This window comes from Pan paniscus, chromosome 14 (genome assembly GCF_029289425.2).
Source record: "Pan paniscus chromosome 14, NHGRI_mPanPan1-v2.0_pri, whole genome shotgun sequence".
NCBI lineage: Eukaryota > Metazoa > Chordata > Mammalia > Primates > Hominidae > Pan > Pan paniscus.
The window spans coordinates 112,773,921-112,793,085 of record NC_073263.2 but is presented as its reverse complement, the minus strand read 5'-3'; the positions used below and the strand labels follow the sequence as shown (position 1 = coordinate 112,793,085).

Below are 19,165 nucleotides of genomic sequence, written 5' to 3'. Positions count from 1 at the left end.
ATCCACGAAGGTCAAACACCTGGACAGGGTGGCAGCGGTGCTCCTGACTGTGCTGCTGCTCCCGGGATGGAAATGGTCCTAATGGCTCTTATTAAGTCCATGAATGAATCTCTACAGAACATACCGTAAGAAAATAGCTGGAAACTGCGGACGAGACAGCTCCTATCCAGCCTTTTTGTGCATTTATAACCACCTTCCAGAGTTACAGAAAGGACTGGAAGTAACAGCCACTGACGGGTGCAGGAGCAAGTGGGCGAGCACCTGCTCTGTGCAGCTGAACCTAGGCATGTCTCGGACGTAGGAGGCACGCACAAACAGATGCCTGCTGCCGGTAGGGGCAAAGCGTGAACATGGAAGCCTGCCAGCCAGGCAAAGGTGTACCTGGAAGACCTGCGGACACTGCTTAGAATGACAGCACATGTCCAGTTCCACACAGCAACCTGCTCTCGGCTCTCTATCCCAGACCACAACTCTTCTCAGGCTGTTCCTCGGCCAAAAGAACACCCCAACCTTCCCTCGCCTAGCTGGGCAGAGGACCACAGCTGCTCATACTCACATTCCGGGCAATGCCCAGAACACCCTTGGTTAGTCGCCACTTCTGGCTCGCTAACCTGGCTTCGGGAGCCAAGGACCATGCAGTGGCAGAGGCTAATCTCAGGGGCGCCTCGCAGGATTTGTCACCAGACAGAACTTTCGATATTTTAAATTATTCTTCCAACAGAATTTGCGATGGTTTATGACATCAAAATCAGTATTGTTAAGAAAAAAAAAAAGAGTTTAAACAAGTCACTTTAGAGACAACCAATTATTTTATCTGCTGGACTTCTCAAAGACATGACCTCCATTTAGTTTTTTGCTTATGGACAATCAGCTTTTTATTTTTATTTGAGACGGAGTCTTGCTCCGTGGCTCAGACTGGAGTGCAGTGGCACAATCTCGGCTCACAGCAACCTCCGCCTCCTAGGTTCAAGCAATTCTCCTGCCTCAGCCTCCCAAGTAGCTGGGTTACAGGCACCTGCCGCTATGCCCAGCTAATTTTCGTATTTTCAGTAGAGATGGGTTTTTGCCATGTTGGTGAGGTTGGTCTTGAACTCCTGACCTCAGGTGATCTGTCCACCTCGGCCTTCTAAAGTGCTGGGATTATAGGTGTGAGCCACCGTACCCAGCCAGCTTATTTTTAATATAATTTTCTTCTTTTCTCCCATTTGAAAAGAAAAAAAAGATTTAAAGATGGATTATGACGTACCTGTCTTAATTCTTGAACTTCATCCTTTAATGCATATACGGTATCCACAAGACTCCTGAAACAGGAAACAGAACACACACACATGAACAAGGTGAGGCATGGAGAGGACACACGAAAACTTACCAGGAGACACTACGATGCTGAGAGGAGGACACGCAGCTGCTCTGCCTTACCCATGTACTGTCTACATTCACAACTAAAAACTGCCAACCTCTGTGCATGGCAGGTTCAAGCCTAGTCAAGGGCAACTTCAGTCTATGAAGACATTTTAAAAGTGAAGCTCTGGCCAGGCACAGTGGCTCACACCTGTAATCCCAGCATTTTGGGAGGCCGAGGCGGGCAGATCACCTGAGGTCAGGAGTTTGAGACCAGCCTGGCCAACAGGGTGAAACCTCGTTTCTACTAAAAATACAAAAATTAGCCGGGCGTGGTGGCACAGGCCTGTAATCCCAGCTACTCGGGAGGCTGAGGCAGGAGAACCGCTTGAACCCGGAAGGTGGAGGTTGCAGTGAGCTGAGATCGCACCATTGCACTCCAGCCTGGGTGACAAGAGTGACACTCCGTCTCAAAAAAAAAAAAAAGTGAAGCTTCTGAAGCCATACCCCCGCCCTCAGGGAGTTGTCTGGACTCTACTACCCCACCGCAGAGGTCAAACACCTGCTTTAGAATACCGGAAGACATCTTACTTTTCTTCTATCACTGTCTGACCATTACTTTTAGTTTCTTCCACTATAATTTTCTCTTCTTCTGGAAGCAAAACTTGTGGAGCAGATTCTTTGCGTGAACCTAGGATCATGAAAAAATAATAAATAAACCTCAGGCGAATACCGTGGCAGAATGAAGAAAAACAACTTGACTATACCATGTCACTTAAATATTAAGTTCTAGCAATTATGCATTTAAAAACGTTCATCCAGGCAAGCTAAAGGAGGGCATCTTTTACCAGTTCTCTTCACCTCTGTCTACCGAGCCCAGGCCTCCTCATGACCAAAGCCAGAGAGGGAAGGAAACTGTAGCACTTTTCAAATCGGAATTACGGATTGTTGAAACCCCAGCATTTTCAACAGGGAGGAAGTTAAAGGTTGTGACCGTACTGCTCTGGATATTCATCCCATTTTGAGCCATTATTCCGAGAGTTTCAGCAAAGACATATGAGACCAATCAGAACATATACAGTGAGTGTTTATACATCAAAGATCTGGCAATAAAAACATTTTACTCTACAGCAACATTTAATAATCAAGATATTACAGCATCATAGCACATGGTTTAGAAAAAATAACATTATTTGGTCCTTTATGAAAACTTTATATTTCCTAAAATATAAACATTTTTCTAAATGAAAGCAAACTGCTCACAATGTCAGAACATTTCTGTCATTTAACCAACACCTACGCAAGAGCTTATATGGGAAAGGCCCTCAATAAATGTTGCAAAATATGTACTTTAAAAATTAGGAAATCAAAATACTCATTTTAAAAGGTGAGGAAGAGAATCAAATTGTATTTAATGATGCAAGGGAGAAAATCTTTTCTTAAAGAAAATATTTTCTTGAAGATTATATGGTACAACGTGCACCATTTATATTTTTGAAAAATTATACCAGATGCAAATCAGAAGGCTATAATCTATCACAGAACACAAGCACCTGCAAGCGGTACCATGATAAACATTTCTCCATGAAGAAGGGACACTCATGTTGGAGACATGCTAACTATGGAAACTACAGTGCCTCCGCTTGCTGGGTCTTTCTTCTGGCTCGCCTTTTGCTTGTTCCTAAAAGTTTGTCAGATCATAAGAAAGGCACTTGCTGTGCAGCCTCACTGTCACAGGAAAGCTCAGTACAATACGAATGTTTTATAAAGACGGGATTTTAAAGAATGGCTTTGGCCGGGCGCGGTGGCTCACGCCTGTAATCCCAGCACTTTGGGAGGCGGAGGCGGGTGGATCACGAGGTCAGGAGATCGAGACCAACCTGGTTAACATGGTGAAACCCCGTCTCTACTAAAAATACAAAAAATTAGCGAGGCGTGGTGGCAGGCACCTATAGTCCCAGCTACTCGGGAGGCTGAGGCAGGAGAATGGTGTGAAGCCTGGTGGTGGAGCTTGCAGTGAGCCGAGATTGCACCACTGCACTCCAGCCTGGGCGACAGAGCGAGACTCCGTCTCAAAAAAAAAAAAAAAAAAAAAAAAAATGAATGGCTTCACCAGCATTTTACTGCACGCTTAGGCTCCCCTGAGCAGAACAAGGTTAAGGATGATGCCAAAGCTTAAGATGTCTCATAAGACGTTCCTGACATGCGAGGGCACCGCTGTTATTTCCACAGCAGCGTGCAACAGGAACCAGGCCTGGAGCTCACTGGCCAGGTGCTGCCCCTTGTGCGTCTGCAAAACCTGCTCCACTCCTCAGAATGGAACCCCTGGGAAACTGGAAATTCAGGGACTGAACAAAATCAAGACACTGCTCCTTCATCCTCGCGGGCATAAGAAGATAAGATGACGTCCTGGGAAAGAAACCAAGTGCTGCTCTGTCACCTGGCACAAGCTTCAGGAGACACTCGCCACACCGATAATGGAAAATGAGGGTAACTGCAGGATCTTAGGATCAAATGTAGCACTTAAAATTCAGTCACAAGCCATGGCTGGCACACCTGCGGCTGTGTTAAAATGGGCCAAATGCCCCTTCAAAGGCAACCCTCCCTCCCCCTCATGCTGTTGTGTCTCCACTGTGCTACCAGCTGGCAGCAGCAGACCTGACACTGTCAGGGAGCGAAGGAGAGGGCCCAGCTCCTCACATGCATCCCCTGGGCCACAGTCCACCCACCCGCACACACGGTGACCTATGTCTCGGGAATAACTTTTCGGACAGAAGATTCAGACGGGACTGCAAGATATGATTTCAGAAAAACGTTTTTTAAAACATTAGGCTGGTAGTATCAGCCCTAGGAATCTCTACAGGTCCAGTAGACAAGGACAGAGACAGCCCTTTGGGCTGCAAGGACTCCTGACACTCCAGGTGCCTGTGCTCCAAGAGGCCACAGGAGAGGACCCTGAGGGTGGTGGGCCCTGGGCTGCCTTCTGGTGGGCCCTTCCTGGCTAACGGGTAATGCTGCTGAGACACGTGGGCCACACGGGAAGATACTGCTTAGGAAGGAAACTGATGTGGGAGGGATATTACAGCAGAGCGTGGGGTGCCAGCCAGGTGGAGAAGCTGCCAGTGTTTCTCATACAAATACAAAGGGTACCCATGTTTCTACCAGAAAATGTTAATTCATGTGCTATTTGCCCAAAAGATACAGAAATTTCATAGAAAATAAAAAATGAAACAAAGAAAATCCAAAATATTCATAAAGATTCAGATATTTATACCACATGTGAAGAAATCAAATGGCTTCACTTACTCTTCCCTGCAAAGAGAAGTCCACTGATAACATCGCACATTTTAGTCAACTAATTTTCCCACCAATTATCCAGTTGTCCTGCTTTGAGCCCAGACAGTTGATGACTGTTTCAGAGTCAAATTCACAAAAGCATCACTTGTGTATCTCACATTGTTTGCTACACATTTCTTCAAATGGATTCGCTAATGAGACACACTGGAAAAAGTTATGTAACTGCGGATCAGGCAAAGTAAATTCTGTATTTCAATTATTTTTGTCTCTTCTAGCTTCCTAGACAACCTGTTTATATCATCTGTTTCCAACATTAACATTTTCGAATGACATAAAATAGGATCACAAAGAATGTCAACTATGTAAAGAAATGGGTCAGACACGGGGTCGACTTCCGTACAGGAGTTGTGAGGCCATGAGCCACGTGTCCACTGCCTCCAGCCAGAGCCGGGACGCCCCTCGTGGTGAGTCTTTTCAGTTAACCTGGGCACAGCACTTAAGCACTGAATCTCAATTTCATGACTTACAAAGCACGGCAAAACTAATTCTCTGGAGCTGTTCTGAGGATTTAAATATTACATTTTGTAAATATCTTTTAGCAGATGGAGTCACAAAGGTAAAAGTCATTCCATTATGTAGCATGATTGGAGGAACTAGGCCTCTAAGAACTGGTACAGTTACTGTATGTGCCTGGCACAGGTCTTATTTCTACAGCTACACTTAAAGCATGCGAGAAGGATTTAGGGATACACAAATGTAAGGTGGAAAATGCTGTATCACAGATAGGATGTACTGCTTGATTCCTGAAATGCACCAATGTGAAAAATGCCATTTACGGATCTGATGGCGAACTAGGAAGCTTGTAAATGAGGATTATTAACACGCCTAGAAATTATGCAATTCTAATAATCTGCCTAGTTTTCAACATACAGTTTTTCTAAAATGATTGAAAAGTTTTTACTACCTTTCAAAAAACAACAAAGAAATGTTCTCTAGCCAGGTTTACGTAAGTTGACTACTTCTTTAAAGAACAATGTTTTAGAAAGCAGATTTAACAAGTTATCTCAGAAATTATTAAGTGTTTTTAGAGACATCATAGCACATTATTCCCTGAGTTACCTAGAATGGAAAAACAATTTAACAGCAGAATGATCAGATAATGTTCTCTCGCTTTATTTAAAATCCATAACAGAGGCTCAGACAGAGATGAACACATTCATGATGGTTCTAGCACAGTCAAGATCTGTGTTTCCCAAACTGTTTTGTTTCTGGGAGATGAGAGGGGTTCCACAACACATCATTTCGGGAAATCTTGTGGGCTACGCTTCTCGGAGAATCACAGCGCACCCTTAGCACAGTACAGGCTTTGATGAAGTCTGCCATAAAAATACTCACTTAACTTTCATTCAGCATTTCTGAAATGCATTTCAGTGCTGAACTTTTTTTCTTTTAAATATCATTATTAACATCTTGTGGTTTTGTGGCTAACATTTTGAGAAGTGCTAGATCAGCTTATAATCTATTTCTATAACCACATACACAAAACAGCTGGTTGGTTCTTATTTCCGTATGGAGGTGGGAGTAAGAAAAACATGAATATAATGAAATAATTTATACTTAACACCAATCCAGCACTTCTCAAACTCGAGGACTCCAAGAATGTGCCTGTAGATGCTCGGTGTCTGCCCGCCCAGTGCTGAAAAATCCTGCAGCAAGCATTCCACTCTCAGGGGCTGTGTGCCACACAACTGGAGACCCCAGGGGGCACCAGGACCCCACAGCAACACTCAGAGGTGTGAGCCACAGAAGGCTGGTACACATGTGTGTTAACATGAGCACAAAACTTAACATTTTAGGGATGTCTGAGAACCCTGCCCCTCCCCCACCCCAAATAGTCACACATCTCTAGAGAACTGTGGAACTTCGTTTAAGAAACACAGATCTAACCCAGCATTTCCATTTCATAGACGAGATGACTGGCCACAGCAGCAACACAGTGCTGATCAACCCCTGGGGCCCCGAGTGCCAGCTCGCGACCACCACGCTTGGCTGTTAGACACCACTCTGGGGCCTTATCTGACGACACACAACTAACTGCTCCAGGAGCAACGCAGCGCAACTGTCCAGCCCAGGCACCAGTGTGGTGTGCATGCATGCTTGTGTAAGCCTGCCTGTACCAAAAGCCTAAAAACAGGGTAAGTTCATCAGAAGAGAACACCTGTCTATCTGGCCAGTGATCCAGGACATGTGCAGGATAATTCACCTTCTTAAATTCATTATCTTTTCTAAAATCTGCATCTCTAATCAACTGAAAATCAAATAACATTCACAGTGGAGCAAAATACAACTACACTTAAAAACGATGTAGTAATCTCTCTCCAAAAGTCATCTAGGCCATTTTGTTGTTTATGGCTCTAAGGATCTAATTTACTTTTCTTAGGAAAACTCCCAACTTGTGCTGAGAGAGTTTTCTACATTTACTGTCTGCACCTTGTCCTATCACTATACCTGCCACCAGGTACTTCGTTTCCTTTCCCTTTATTTTGCTTCATTACTCTCTTAGCTGGACAAGCACTTTATAAAACAAAAATTAAAAACTGGCCTTAGTCTAAATAAAAACATTTTAAAGTTGTGCTTTTTCCCATTTATGCGCACACACAAAAAATAATGCTTCTTTCTGAAGACAAACCCGCCAGTGACTGAAAGCTTTTTAAGAAACGGGAAAGAGATGAAATAAGAAATGTACAAGGAGTGACTTCGTCTTGTCCAGAACACGGCTAATCTAAGCGAGTGCAAGCTTTTCTATCAGGGCAGACAGAAGGGTTCTATCTATCACCTGCCTGCCTTTGGAAGATGTTCCGTTCAGGTAGAAGAGCCAAATTATATTACACTGCAAACTATGCTATTCCCCTCCCCCATGTAACAAATATTAAAAGCCACGGGCTAGCAAATGCAAAATTTATTTCAACTGTACATAACAGGTTTTTTAAAATATAAAACAAACACTTCATTGCCATATGCAACCACAAACAATAATATGCATACTGTACAATACAATGCAACATTCAGATATACATCCAATTGAGTTTTTCAAATGGTAGTCACCTACTAAAAATGGCTTTTCCCATTCACAGATAAAGAGCACAATTATAGAGATTTTTTTCAAGATCTTATACCACTATATACACATTACTGTGTTTTGGCAATTTTATGCAAAACACAATTAATATAGCTTATTATATACTTGTGGCAAGTGTTATTTCAAAGGGAACACCATTTAGGCCATTTGCAAAGGCCTGGTGATGGCTTAAACCTACCTTCTAGTTCAGACTCTTCATCCTTTCATTAGAATACTAACTGTACAAATAAATATTACAGAATTGTATGAACAGAAGATACTATTATCAGCATGACTGAAGTCCCACAAAAGTAGAAACAATGGCCCTCTGGATGCCACATCGCCACTGCCACAGGAGAACTGTCTTTTCAGGCTTGTGGCACTAATACTTCTTAACCAGATCACAAAAGCTAATGGTGTTAGACATTCAAAACAAATGCAAAGAAAAGGTCGGGTTATTCCTCTGCAGTGATCTTAGCATCAAGAAAAAGCATCATCAAAATGCCTTTAACTGGTACAAAATGGAATGATGGTAAACCGTCAAAACTTTGGTGTATAGAATATCAATGAAAATGTCCCAGTAAGATAACCAAATGATACTTGGTATTAAAGGAAAATCCAAGTGCAGCAACTGTGTTTGAGTGTTATGGTCTACACAGCCCATGACACAGGCAACCCACGCCTACGAGAAGGCAAAGGCAGCTTAGCCAGTGCGCTAATGAGTAGTCTCGAGGCAAACAAAAAAGTGCTCCCTGACGCAGAGGACTACCGTATGTAATACAAAACCAAAATCGCTTCTAAATCCACTTATAGTAAGTATAGAAACTTTGTAGTTATCTTATTTCTCCAAAAATCCCACTTACTATCTGGCTGAACATACATAAACCCCATCTCTGCCGGAGATTAACACTGGGCTCTGACTGCTCCTCAATGTTCTTATTTTTACTAATTGGTATGAAAATACAAAATCTTCCAATGGTGTGAGCAGTTCAGTAGCTACTTGGGAACAAATATTTGGAATTAACAGCTGCCCTGATGTCTCCTATGCCATTAGCTTGCTCCATGCTGAATGAAGCCACCCAACTTTCTAAACAACGTGCTACTGCCAGGAGCTCCGGGGCAGCTCTGGGCTTGTGAGCAGCAGGACCCGGCTCCCAGGACAAGACTGATACTGCATCAGAGTTCACTCTGCACAAACAAGATCAGAACACTGAATACGTGGGTTTGGCGAAGGAGTGGGCGGTGGGGAAGAAAGAAATCACGGCCACCTGGAATTACAGCCACCCTGAAGAAGGAAAAAATGTTATTCTCAATTTACTATGGCATCTTGTTTTCTGAAGCTGGTTTCAATGAATACTTAAAACACAACCGTAAGGTTCCATTTTAACACCAAATAGAGCGTGCATGGGACAGAACACAATTTGGCCCCTCAAGCAATGACTAGGTGTGGATTTGATGCTACAACTGAATGCAACAAGTCACATTCAGTGCTTTTTGAAGCAGAAATTGGTCTGAGTGAGGCCAGTGAAAACTCCTTACAACAAACCCCAGGAAAATGGGGGAGATTTTTTTTTTTTTAAATAAGTGAGCTACATGGCAACCTAGTAATTCTTCAATGAACTTCAATATCCCATTACAATGAGGCATTGCGGTTTTATACTATGGGGTTGCTGTAAATGGAGTTTCACTGCAGCTGGTTGCTGAAAATAATGATGTGTCCATGGCTCTTCCAGACAACATAAGTATGGATGTCAGGGGTGGGGAGCTGGGGGAACTGAAGCCACAGCACTTGACTTTTTAAGTATTCCAAATGCCTCTACTACAGTCCAGTAGTCTACACTTGCAGAGGCTGAATGCTTCAGCTTTCGGGCTTTAAACTGTTAGTGTAGAGATTTTACTGTAGAGTGGTACAGGCTTGCTATGTGCCTTATAACAGAAATCACTGCAATTCAGGGAAGTTTGGGGTGAAGATGCGAGTGAACATCTGAGCCATGACAGTAAGCTCTGCCTTTGGAAAGGAGAGCTCCCACTTCACGGCCACAACGCAGCACACGGAAGAGCACAGAGCCGTGAGGTGGAGACAAGCTCTGAACACACGTGACGCCCGCCCGTCTGTGCACCTGCCAAGGCCCAGAGCCCACATGCTGTTCTGCATGATTACCAGAACACAGCCGTTGGAACTGGGCTCACAGCACCTTTGCTGCATATATTCTTCTCATCTCTCCACAACTACTTGATCAGTGTTCATAGCACTTAAAAAATTTAGGTCCCTACAGATAAGGCCAGAGTCTCCTCCATGGTTCTGGCACTTAGATCACAAACCTGTGTGATTTCAGTATAAAATAGAAAAGTGTTCATACAGCTGTACCCAGAAAGAAATCAAACAGTTGCTACACTGAGAACAAAAAAACCATTTGGAGCTATAAAACAACAACTACCCCTTACGAAGAGCACCCTCGGATGTAGGCTCACGTGAACACACCACCCCCCTCCAACAGTCAGTCATTCGAATGTATACTCGCATCGGCAGTTAAGCCTCCACAAAGTACAATGGGAAATATCAGGAACACTCTCAAAAGTTGTTAAAATATCACATAAAAGAGACAAGGAACAGCAAGAAAACATCTAAGAAAAGCAGGCTGCGATACAACAAGCATTTGTTAAGAAAAGCTCAGAAGTGCATTAGTTCTGGTGAGAGATATATGAGCAACAGCTCTTACGAGATGTAGAACCCATTCTGTAACTATGGGCTGTCCATATACTGTCATAGTCAGAGTCTTCCGAGAGGTCTGAAGGCTCCAAACGAGAAAGGCTACTGCGACGCCCCAGGGAGTCTAGGCTTGGTTGGTCATCATCAGCCAAGACGTGATTATGCATCAGGTCAGTGCCTTGCCATGCTAAGACGGGCGGGCGGAGGGACAGGCGCGACAGGCAGGGGGTGAGGAGGAGAACGACAGGAAGAGCCACAACCAAAACATGGAACAAAAGCAAAAGGTGATGGGAAGAGAAGGGAAAGAGAAAATAGTGTTAAAAATTGGCAACAATGCATATTTTTCCTTATATATGGCTGGGTTTCATAATAATGAACTTAGCAAAACCCTTAGAATAAAACTAGATCGATTATTATCTAATTAAACCTAATATACAATGTTTCCAAACTGCTTTTTTAAAAAAAGATATTGCTCTAAAGCCCTCATTTAAGAAATCTTTTACAAATCACACCCATGTCCAAAAGATTATTCTATAGACATGTGGCAATTAACAAATTCTATTCCACATTCAATTAACAAATAGTCTCATTTAGGACATCATTTGGGAAAGGTGCCATTTATGTGGCTAATTAAAAATTGTTTCCTATCAATAAACAGATGTATCAAATGCAAAATAATTTCAAAGGATTTCTGACGGGCTTTTTCAGCTGGCTCTTTGCCAAGACCATAAACCTGAGAGTGGGTCTGGACTTACCTGATCAATCAATAACCACTGTGAGAACTCAGAGAGCAGAAAAGGACTGGCCAGGGCCCACAGCCCCAGAACCCACCCCCTGCTCCCAGGGCGCGCCGGAGCTTAGCCCGCAGGCAGGGTGCAGTGGGAAGCTGGGTCTGCTGGCAACGCCGGCCACCCCAATGCAGACCCTCTGCTGTCAGGAAGAGAGACATGAACTGGCAACGTCCCAGTGTTAAAAGGAGAATGACAGAGGAAGTGGCACAACATGTCAGCAGAGAAATAATCACAAGTGGCTGGCAACTATGAGCACTGCCCATGGCCAGGCACCTGGGCTGAGAGGCAGGCTGGGCCGCCAGGGTCTCCCTCCGTGCAGAGGCGGGGATGCCCCTCGCTAGGTGAAGGCAAATCACAGTAGCCCTGGCCCCTCCCTGTTCCTGCTTCTATCAAATTGACCTCTGTTCTCAGACTGCGAGAACTACATCATAACAGACTGTGAGGGCCGTTACTTCCTGGAGTTAGAAATCAATACCAAGGAAGTTTGGTTTACAAAATCTTCTTGGCATCCAAATGTGTGTATTGAACAGAGCTGCATTTTAGGTAAAACATATTATCCTTCTAAAACCCGTTTTACTAAGCATTTAACGTAAAAAGAGCTGCTTTCACTATGATCCCATTTCCAGACACCTTGAGTAAGTACACCACCTTTCCAGCACAAGCGAGCAATTTCTCCTATTACTCCCTAGTTTTGAGTGTTAGGTTTAAAGGGCATATATGACTGCAAGCTCCCTGAAGCCCCAGAGTGGTTTGCCCATAATATGAATTAAAAACAAAAATCAGTGTATCGTTCAATGCTTTTCTTGCACAGGAGAAATGGAAATACAGAATACAGGCAATGTGACAAGAAAAGAAAAGGAATTGTGGGCCATTCCCCTTAGGCAGCCAGGGGCTGTGAAGCCGCAGCGTATCACAGGACCCTGGTCATGAAGAAATGTGGTGGGCACTACGACACATACAAAGCTCAGCCCTCAGTCGGCCCTCACCCACAGGGGATTGGTTCCAGGACTCCCTTTGGACACCAAAATCCTCAGACGCTCCAGTCCCTGATATAAGATGGCATGGTGTTTGCATTGTACCTACACACAACCTCCCATATACTCTGAGTCATTTCTAAATTATTTATAGTACCTAATACAATGTAAATGCCATATAAATAGCTGTTATAAGTATAATTATTTTTTATTTGTATTATTTTTTTACTGTTATATTGTTACTTTTTATTGTTTCTTTTTTCTGAGTAGTTATCTGCAGTTGGTTGAATTCACAAATGCAGAACTCACAGACACGGTTGGGCGGCCAACTGAACCTGGTCTGTTCATCTGAGACTACTTGGTTAAAATTTTATTTCAAGTAACTGAAATTGAGATGACAAAAAAATCTCAAATTCAAAATCCAAAAATTTATGGCCACATTTTATAGCCTATTACTTAAAACATGATCAATATCAAATTATAAAAATGTAGTACCTTTCATCACAACAATTTGTACTTAGACATTATTGTGTGATTATACACATATTTATTCCACCTTTTGATGGGTTACCCAGGCCTTTCCGTTTCTCTATTTCTCTCCTATTCTGATAAGCAGTCACTACAAATGGATATTTTTCACTAAAGTATGGACAAAAAAACCAACAGTGTTGACCCTTGGCAAAAAGTCTTAATGTCATAGACGGGATATGGTACGACACCAGTAAAATACTGAAAATGGTTAAAAAAAAAAAGAAGCTTCTGGATAATCAAGATTCCACGAAGGATTTACCCTGCTCATCCTATCTTCACAGCTGTAGCCGTCTTTGATAAAAACTAAAGCAGTTAAGAAGTCCTCTTCCCTCCCTCTCCTTTTCTCAGCATTAAACAATACATGACACTAATTGGAACCACCACACTGCAGGTGATTAACAAAAGGAGCAAGTGAGATTAAGTGACAGTCGAGCTGGAAAGGGCACCAAGTCCTAAATTTGAGGATACATCAGTTTCTATGCTGAGATAATACAGAAATCATCCAGTTCTCAAAAGGACCACCTGTGGTGTCCGAGGCCCCAGCAGCACGTGCCCACATGTCAGCTGTTGTGGGCACGCAGATGCCAGCAGGGTAAATGACAGGCACGCTGCATCAGCCGCCACCCTGCTGTGCTTCACTGGCAACACCGGAGGAAAAATTTAAAGAAAAAAAGCCACCTTAGGGCCGAGCACTGTGTCTCACGCCTGTAATCCCAGCACTCTGGGAGGCTGAGGCGGGCAGATCACCTGAGGTCAGGAGTTCAAGACCAGCCTGGCCCAAATGGTGAAACCCCATCTTTACTAAAAACACAAAAAAATTAGCCGGGCATGGTGGTGTGCACCTGTAATCCCAGGAACTCAGGAGGCTGAGATAGAAGAATCACTTGAACCCAGGAGGCAGAGGCTGCAGTGAGCCAAGATCACGCTACTGCACTCCAGCCTGGGTGACAGAGCGAGACTCCGTCTCCAAAAAGAAAAAAAAAAGCCACCTTAATAGAAAAAAGTTTTTCATTTAAGACACCGTACATCAGACACAGGTAAATCCTGTGGTTCTGAAATCTGCTGAATAAATTAGTTGTAAATTTCCGAAAAATTTTTAAAAGGAATTATTTTTTAGAAAGGCTACAAGAAACCTTGCTCAAGGTTTGTATTTTGGATATTTCTAAGAAACTAAAAAATAATAACAAAATAAAAACCAAAAATTCCAGTACTACACCAACAGTTTAAATAGCTGAAATAACTGAATTAATCTTCCACTATCTTCTAAACACGTCTTCTCTTAGCAAAAGCATTATGAATTCTGGCAATACCTTCTATTTAAGTATTTCCTAGTATAATTTTATCTAGAAAATCACACAGCAATTGTGCCCACAGCTCAGACGCAGCTGCATGAATTTAGGGACCTGAAGCTCAGCTGCTGTCCTGCCTGCCACCCCTGACTGAAACATCACTCACTGGGAGGTCAGGCGCATGGGCTGTGCAAGGGGCCTACCACAACAGGTGCCTTCAGACTGTAATTTGAAACTAAACAGAATAAACCACCACACTTCCCAGGCCTTATTGCTAAACTTACTTGAATTGAGTGTTTGCCTTGTTTTGGCGCTGGTGCAGTAAGCTTCAATGACTTTCAGAATCTGAGCATCTTCTTCCAAAGCAGCCGTGCCTGTCAAGAGATGCGCAACAGTTCACAGTCGAACTGAAAGGCCTCTAGTGCAACTGGCAAGACGAATGCAATGCAGACATCAACTCGACCAAAGTGACCAAGTAAGATAATCTGCCCTTGATTTTCTTGTCAGATAACTGTTTTCTACAAAATTCATGAGTTATATTCAAAAAGGTTTTCAGTTTTTTAAGAATATTTGCAACACATTTGGAAAAACGGCGAACATCCTAACTTTATAATGATTATCCTACCAACCCGTAAGAAAATTAGTATCCCCACTCTCAAACTGAAAAAAGGACAGGAGATAGGAATAAGGAAGTCACAAAACAAGAAGAGTTCTAAGAAAAAATGTCCAGTCTCGCTGAAACAAGAAATGAAAATTAAAACATTTTCGTGCTTCCACATGCCAGCCAGACGAAAACAAAAGGCCGACAACTCTCAATGTCGACGTGGGCATCCGTGCCTGTCTGTTCCCCACACGGCAGCCCGTGGTCCTGTGAAAACCCAGGCCCATCATCTTGTCTATGGAACCGGACTCTGGCTGCCTGCTGCTCAGGGTGCCGTGTTACCTCCCGCTCTGCCAGGGGAGCCCGGGCCCACAGAGCGCACTGTCCCTTGGGCACAGCCTGGGGTTCCTGCTCAGGGTCTCTGCAACCAGGCCTCGAGAGCTCCTCCCCAGACACCTGCTTGGCTTCCTCAGCCCCAGGAGGCTGCTCAAATGGCGCCCTGGCACCGCATCTCCCACCTGTCCTCCCCACTGGGTCTCTGCAGCACTCCATGGCCCATACATTGTTCACTTGTTTTGTTTCTTGTCTGTATCCTCCTACTAAAACATAGGCTCTATGAGAACAGGGATCTCTTTCGGCCACACTGTATCCTTCGCACCCAGCCCATGAAGGTGCTGATGAAGCACGCGTCCATGAACGATGGTCTCAGCTGCAGCCGGCCCCCGGCCCAGCTCAGTGCTGCCCCTGGATCTGCTGAAGGAAGTGGCCCACAGAACAGCCCTCTCAGAGAGAAGCCCCGGCACAGCCAGTAAGCAACAGAGCAGGCGTCCAGCACCAGCTCCACTTCAATCGCTAGACCCCAGGGCCTCACCATCACATCAGGGGCCCTGGTGGTCAGGGACCTGGACTACCTAAGGAGAAGGACAGTCAGGATGGTGACTTATACTGCCATGGACATCAGCTGACAAGGACAAGAAAAGAATGAACACCCCAGCACAGTCACCTCACTGGGCTGATTGATGATAAGGTGGCGGTGAGGGGAGGCCAGCGGTGGCGCGGCACAGTGAGCGTGTGGGACCGCTGCTGGGCCTCCTCCTGAGGCTGGAGGAAGTGAGCAGTGAAGGCAAAGGACCAACAAAGGCTGAGCTCAGACACAGGGGCGGGGCGGGGCAGAGCCCTGTAGGACAGATCCTGCAACTTTCCCAGAGCTGGCTCACTCTCCCTGGGCTGCACCCATCAGTCCACAGCAATCTGTTCACGTGCACCCCTTCCCAGCAGTCACCCCCAGGAAAATCACTTACTTCTGAAAAGAGCTCCACTTATTCAAAAGCTATCTACCGAGCACCTAACAGGTGCCAGGTGCTTGCTGCGAGGCCACGTAGGAACCCAGAGGTGAGTCGGACCCCTAGGCCTGAGGAGCAGACAGGACAGGTCCAACAGCAGAGAGACCAGCAAGAGAACAGCACGGGTGGGTGCTACCCACACGAGAACACAGCAGGTCACGCTTCTAACAGACACAGGGTGCTTTGGGAGATGATGGCACTTCAGGAAGTGTGGGTGGAATATCTTACAGGCGAGAGGGAGAACCAGAAGAGCAGGAGAGCCCTCCAGGTCCGGCCCCAGCTCCTGGATGAGGAAGGGGCTATAAGGCAGTGGTGCCGGGACTGGCACGGAGGCTTCACCACTGACACGAAGGCGCTTCTCCTGCTTGCTTGGGTAAATGTTACGTGGCTTATTCCTATCACTGCCTCAAGGGGCAGACCTTACTTTTGTTTGGAGTCTTCAGAAAGCCACCAAGCCTCCCTCCATCCCAGGAAAGCCATGGCCTACGTGGCCAGGAGGCCACGTCCTCCACCACACGGACCGCAGGTACTCACTTTTCCGGGACGCGAACTCCTCATCTGAAGGCTTCCGTTCAGGTTTGCGCTTGGGCAGCAGCTTTTTCATGGTCTTGGGGCTCTTACTAAGATCCTAGGGAAAGACAAAAGAAAATGCTAACATACTCTAAAGCCAATCATTTTCACTGGCGTATCAGAAAGGCTGCTGTAAAGGTATAAAACCCCAAATTATTATAGCCACTGATAAGAGCTTCTCGCCTTTTCCTACTTTGATTTTTCTTTACCAGATTCTGAACATTAATTTTTAAAAATCAATAGAGCATTTTCAGTATTAGTCATTGGCTAATTTTTTTTTTTTAATTCTAATAAAACCCCTCGTGCCATTTGGGTCCTGTTAGTCCTGTGATGAGAGGTGTCACCAGGAGGCAGGCTGGCGCTGGTGTGCACAGACATCCTGCACGCTCCTGAGGGAGGAGGAGAGGAGGGGGCAGCTGCTCCCTAGGACAGACCTATCCCCTGGCACAGCTAACTGGAAAGAGAGGAGGAAACTAAGGTTGTCATTAAATGACAGATAAGTAAAAAATAATTGCTTTAAGAAAATATTTGAAGTTTCAGGGAGAAGAAAAGGGAGCGAGTGCTCAGCTACCTGACTCTGAGTGCCAGGAGCACAGCCAAGCTCGGCCAGGGCTGCTGTGCAGGGGCCACATGCACACCAGCTCAGAGTGTTCACAACGGAATGGCCCACCCCTTACCTCTTCAAACAGCTTTTCAAACAAGCACAGAAGACAACGGCAAAAAACAAAGTGAGCAAAGCAAGTCCCAACAGAGCAGGTAAGGTGTCAACTGTCAAGCACATGTTAAATACCGATATCAAAAAAAGGCTGGTTTCCGCATCACCCCAATGACATAAACCATCACGAATGCTAAACGCGAAACCAAAACTCAGAAGATGAGATGTGCTATGGAATGAACCAGGCTGGAAACAGAGGAAACAAAGCTTGGTTTTTAAAATTATCTTCAAAAGTCTTTTCTTGGGAGCTAAACAATGGGTACACATGGACATGACCATGGAAATGACAGACCCTGGGGACTCCAAAAGGCAGAAGGTGATGGGGGTGAGTTTTGAAAAGCTACCCATTGGGTACAATGTTTCCTATTTGGGTAATAGGTACCCCAGAAGCCCAAACCCCAGCATCACCCAATACAGCCACGTAACAAACTCTGAATCTAAAATAACCTTCAAAAAGTTAAACAAAAGTCTTTCTATAAAAAATTGGAAAGCTCTTAGAAATGCAGCAGCAATCTGTTCCAGAAGACACATTTATACACATGTGCTCATGGCTTCCCTAATTCGAAGCAAATTGAGATGGAGAGCCTTGAAGAGCCAACGCCCGCCCCTCACGTGCTCCGAGGGCACCTGCAGGCACAGAGGGTCACAGAGCACACAGCACACCCGACGCCCAGAGCCAGGCAGAGCGGGCTGCAGAGCGGCCTCCACGAGCCTCCATGTCCTCTTCTCACACCCTGCAAGATCACTCTCCACGCTAATGCTGGGCGGTGCCCAGCAACACTGGACGGCAGCTGCTCGGTGTGAGCCCTTCTCTCCCAGTGTGGAGTTGGCAAAGCAAATGCAGCCAGACTTATCAAAAAAAATTGTTTATCTTCACTTCAATACCCCTTCCATTGCCCTTTCTACTTCTTTGCCCAACAGTTTTATCCCAATTTTCTTCCCTAGTAATTCAGTCTCCACCAGTTCTTGCAGTAGCTCACTTTTTCTTTAGACTGTGCACACTAAAGTATACAATAAGGAACAGCAACATTCTTCAAGTAACTTCCCATGATAGAAAATGGAAATTCTGACTTGCACACATGATTACCTGAAAGATATCATAAAAAGAAAGACTCGGAACAAAAAATGAAAAGCACAGATCCTAATTTCTCATACAGTACTTTCCTATGGGCCTTAAAACCCCCAGGGCTGCTGGCAAGAATATAGAAAAAGTCTGCTCCAGTTCCCTTGGCAAATGTGGCCTTGACCAGACACAGAGGCACAATGCCAGGCAAGAGCGTGTCACCATCCTCACGCTCACACCCCACCAACGGGCACTGCTGCTCACACTGATGCGCACGATACCCACACTCTCACCACCACTCCTCATACCTCACCACCATGCACGCTCAACTGCTTACGAAAACAACTGTCATCTCAATTATCAGCTTCCTCAGGTGAAAGTATTTCTCAGAACAGATTTCTAAAGACATTTCCTTTCCTCATCCAAGCTGGTTTAGGTAAGTGTAAGAAAGTGTTAATACTTATATTTATTCATTAGAATCGTACTTTATTTGCGCCTAGCAAATATAAAAATGCTGGATGAGAACAGAGACAAGCAAAGACCGCATCATGATTTCTTATGCATCAAAGGGGGAAACCGCCTAAGTAATTGTTTTTTCATTTGTATTAGTAAATGTTCTCTTCATCTCAAATGGCTTCTGGATGACAAAATGCAGGGCTCCTGGACAGGATCCCCAACCTAGAGGAGGGGTCGTTAGACGCAGCAGACAGCATGCAGATGCTGAGCGATGGCCTCACACACAGGGAGTGAAAGCCACCTGGGCTCAGCGCCTTTCCAGCTCCTGGCCCCTGGCGGCACACTCCTCCAGCAAGTGCAGTAAAG

At 44.9% G+C, this 19,165-nt stretch overlaps 1 protein-coding gene across 29 annotated transcripts in view; it reads right to left on the bottom strand.

The window, feature by feature from the left end:
* Positions 1–19,165, bottom strand: part of ARHGEF7 (Rho guanine nucleotide exchange factor 7) — a 190,168-nt gene that overhangs the window by 2,887 nt on the left and 168,116 nt on the right. For 15 of the 29 annotated variants that reach the window (XM_034937003.3, XM_034937001.3, XM_055097017.2 and 12 more), the window contains 5 exons: positions 16,530–16,623; positions 14,336–14,425; positions 10,477–10,653; positions 1,933–2,032; positions 1,247–1,301 (listed from right to left, as the gene is read on the bottom strand). In XM_034937003.3, coding sequence (XP_034792894.1) covers positions 1,247–1,301; positions 1,933–2,032; positions 10,477–10,653; positions 14,336–14,425; positions 16,530–16,623 — 516 coding nt within the window. Of the gene's footprint in view, positions 1–1,246; positions 1,302–1,932; positions 2,033–7,582; positions 10,654–14,335; positions 14,426–16,529; positions 16,624–19,165 lie in introns of those variants that run through there. The other 14 variants (XM_034936997.4, XM_055097018.3, XM_055097026.2 and 11 more) reach the window with 2 other exon arrangements.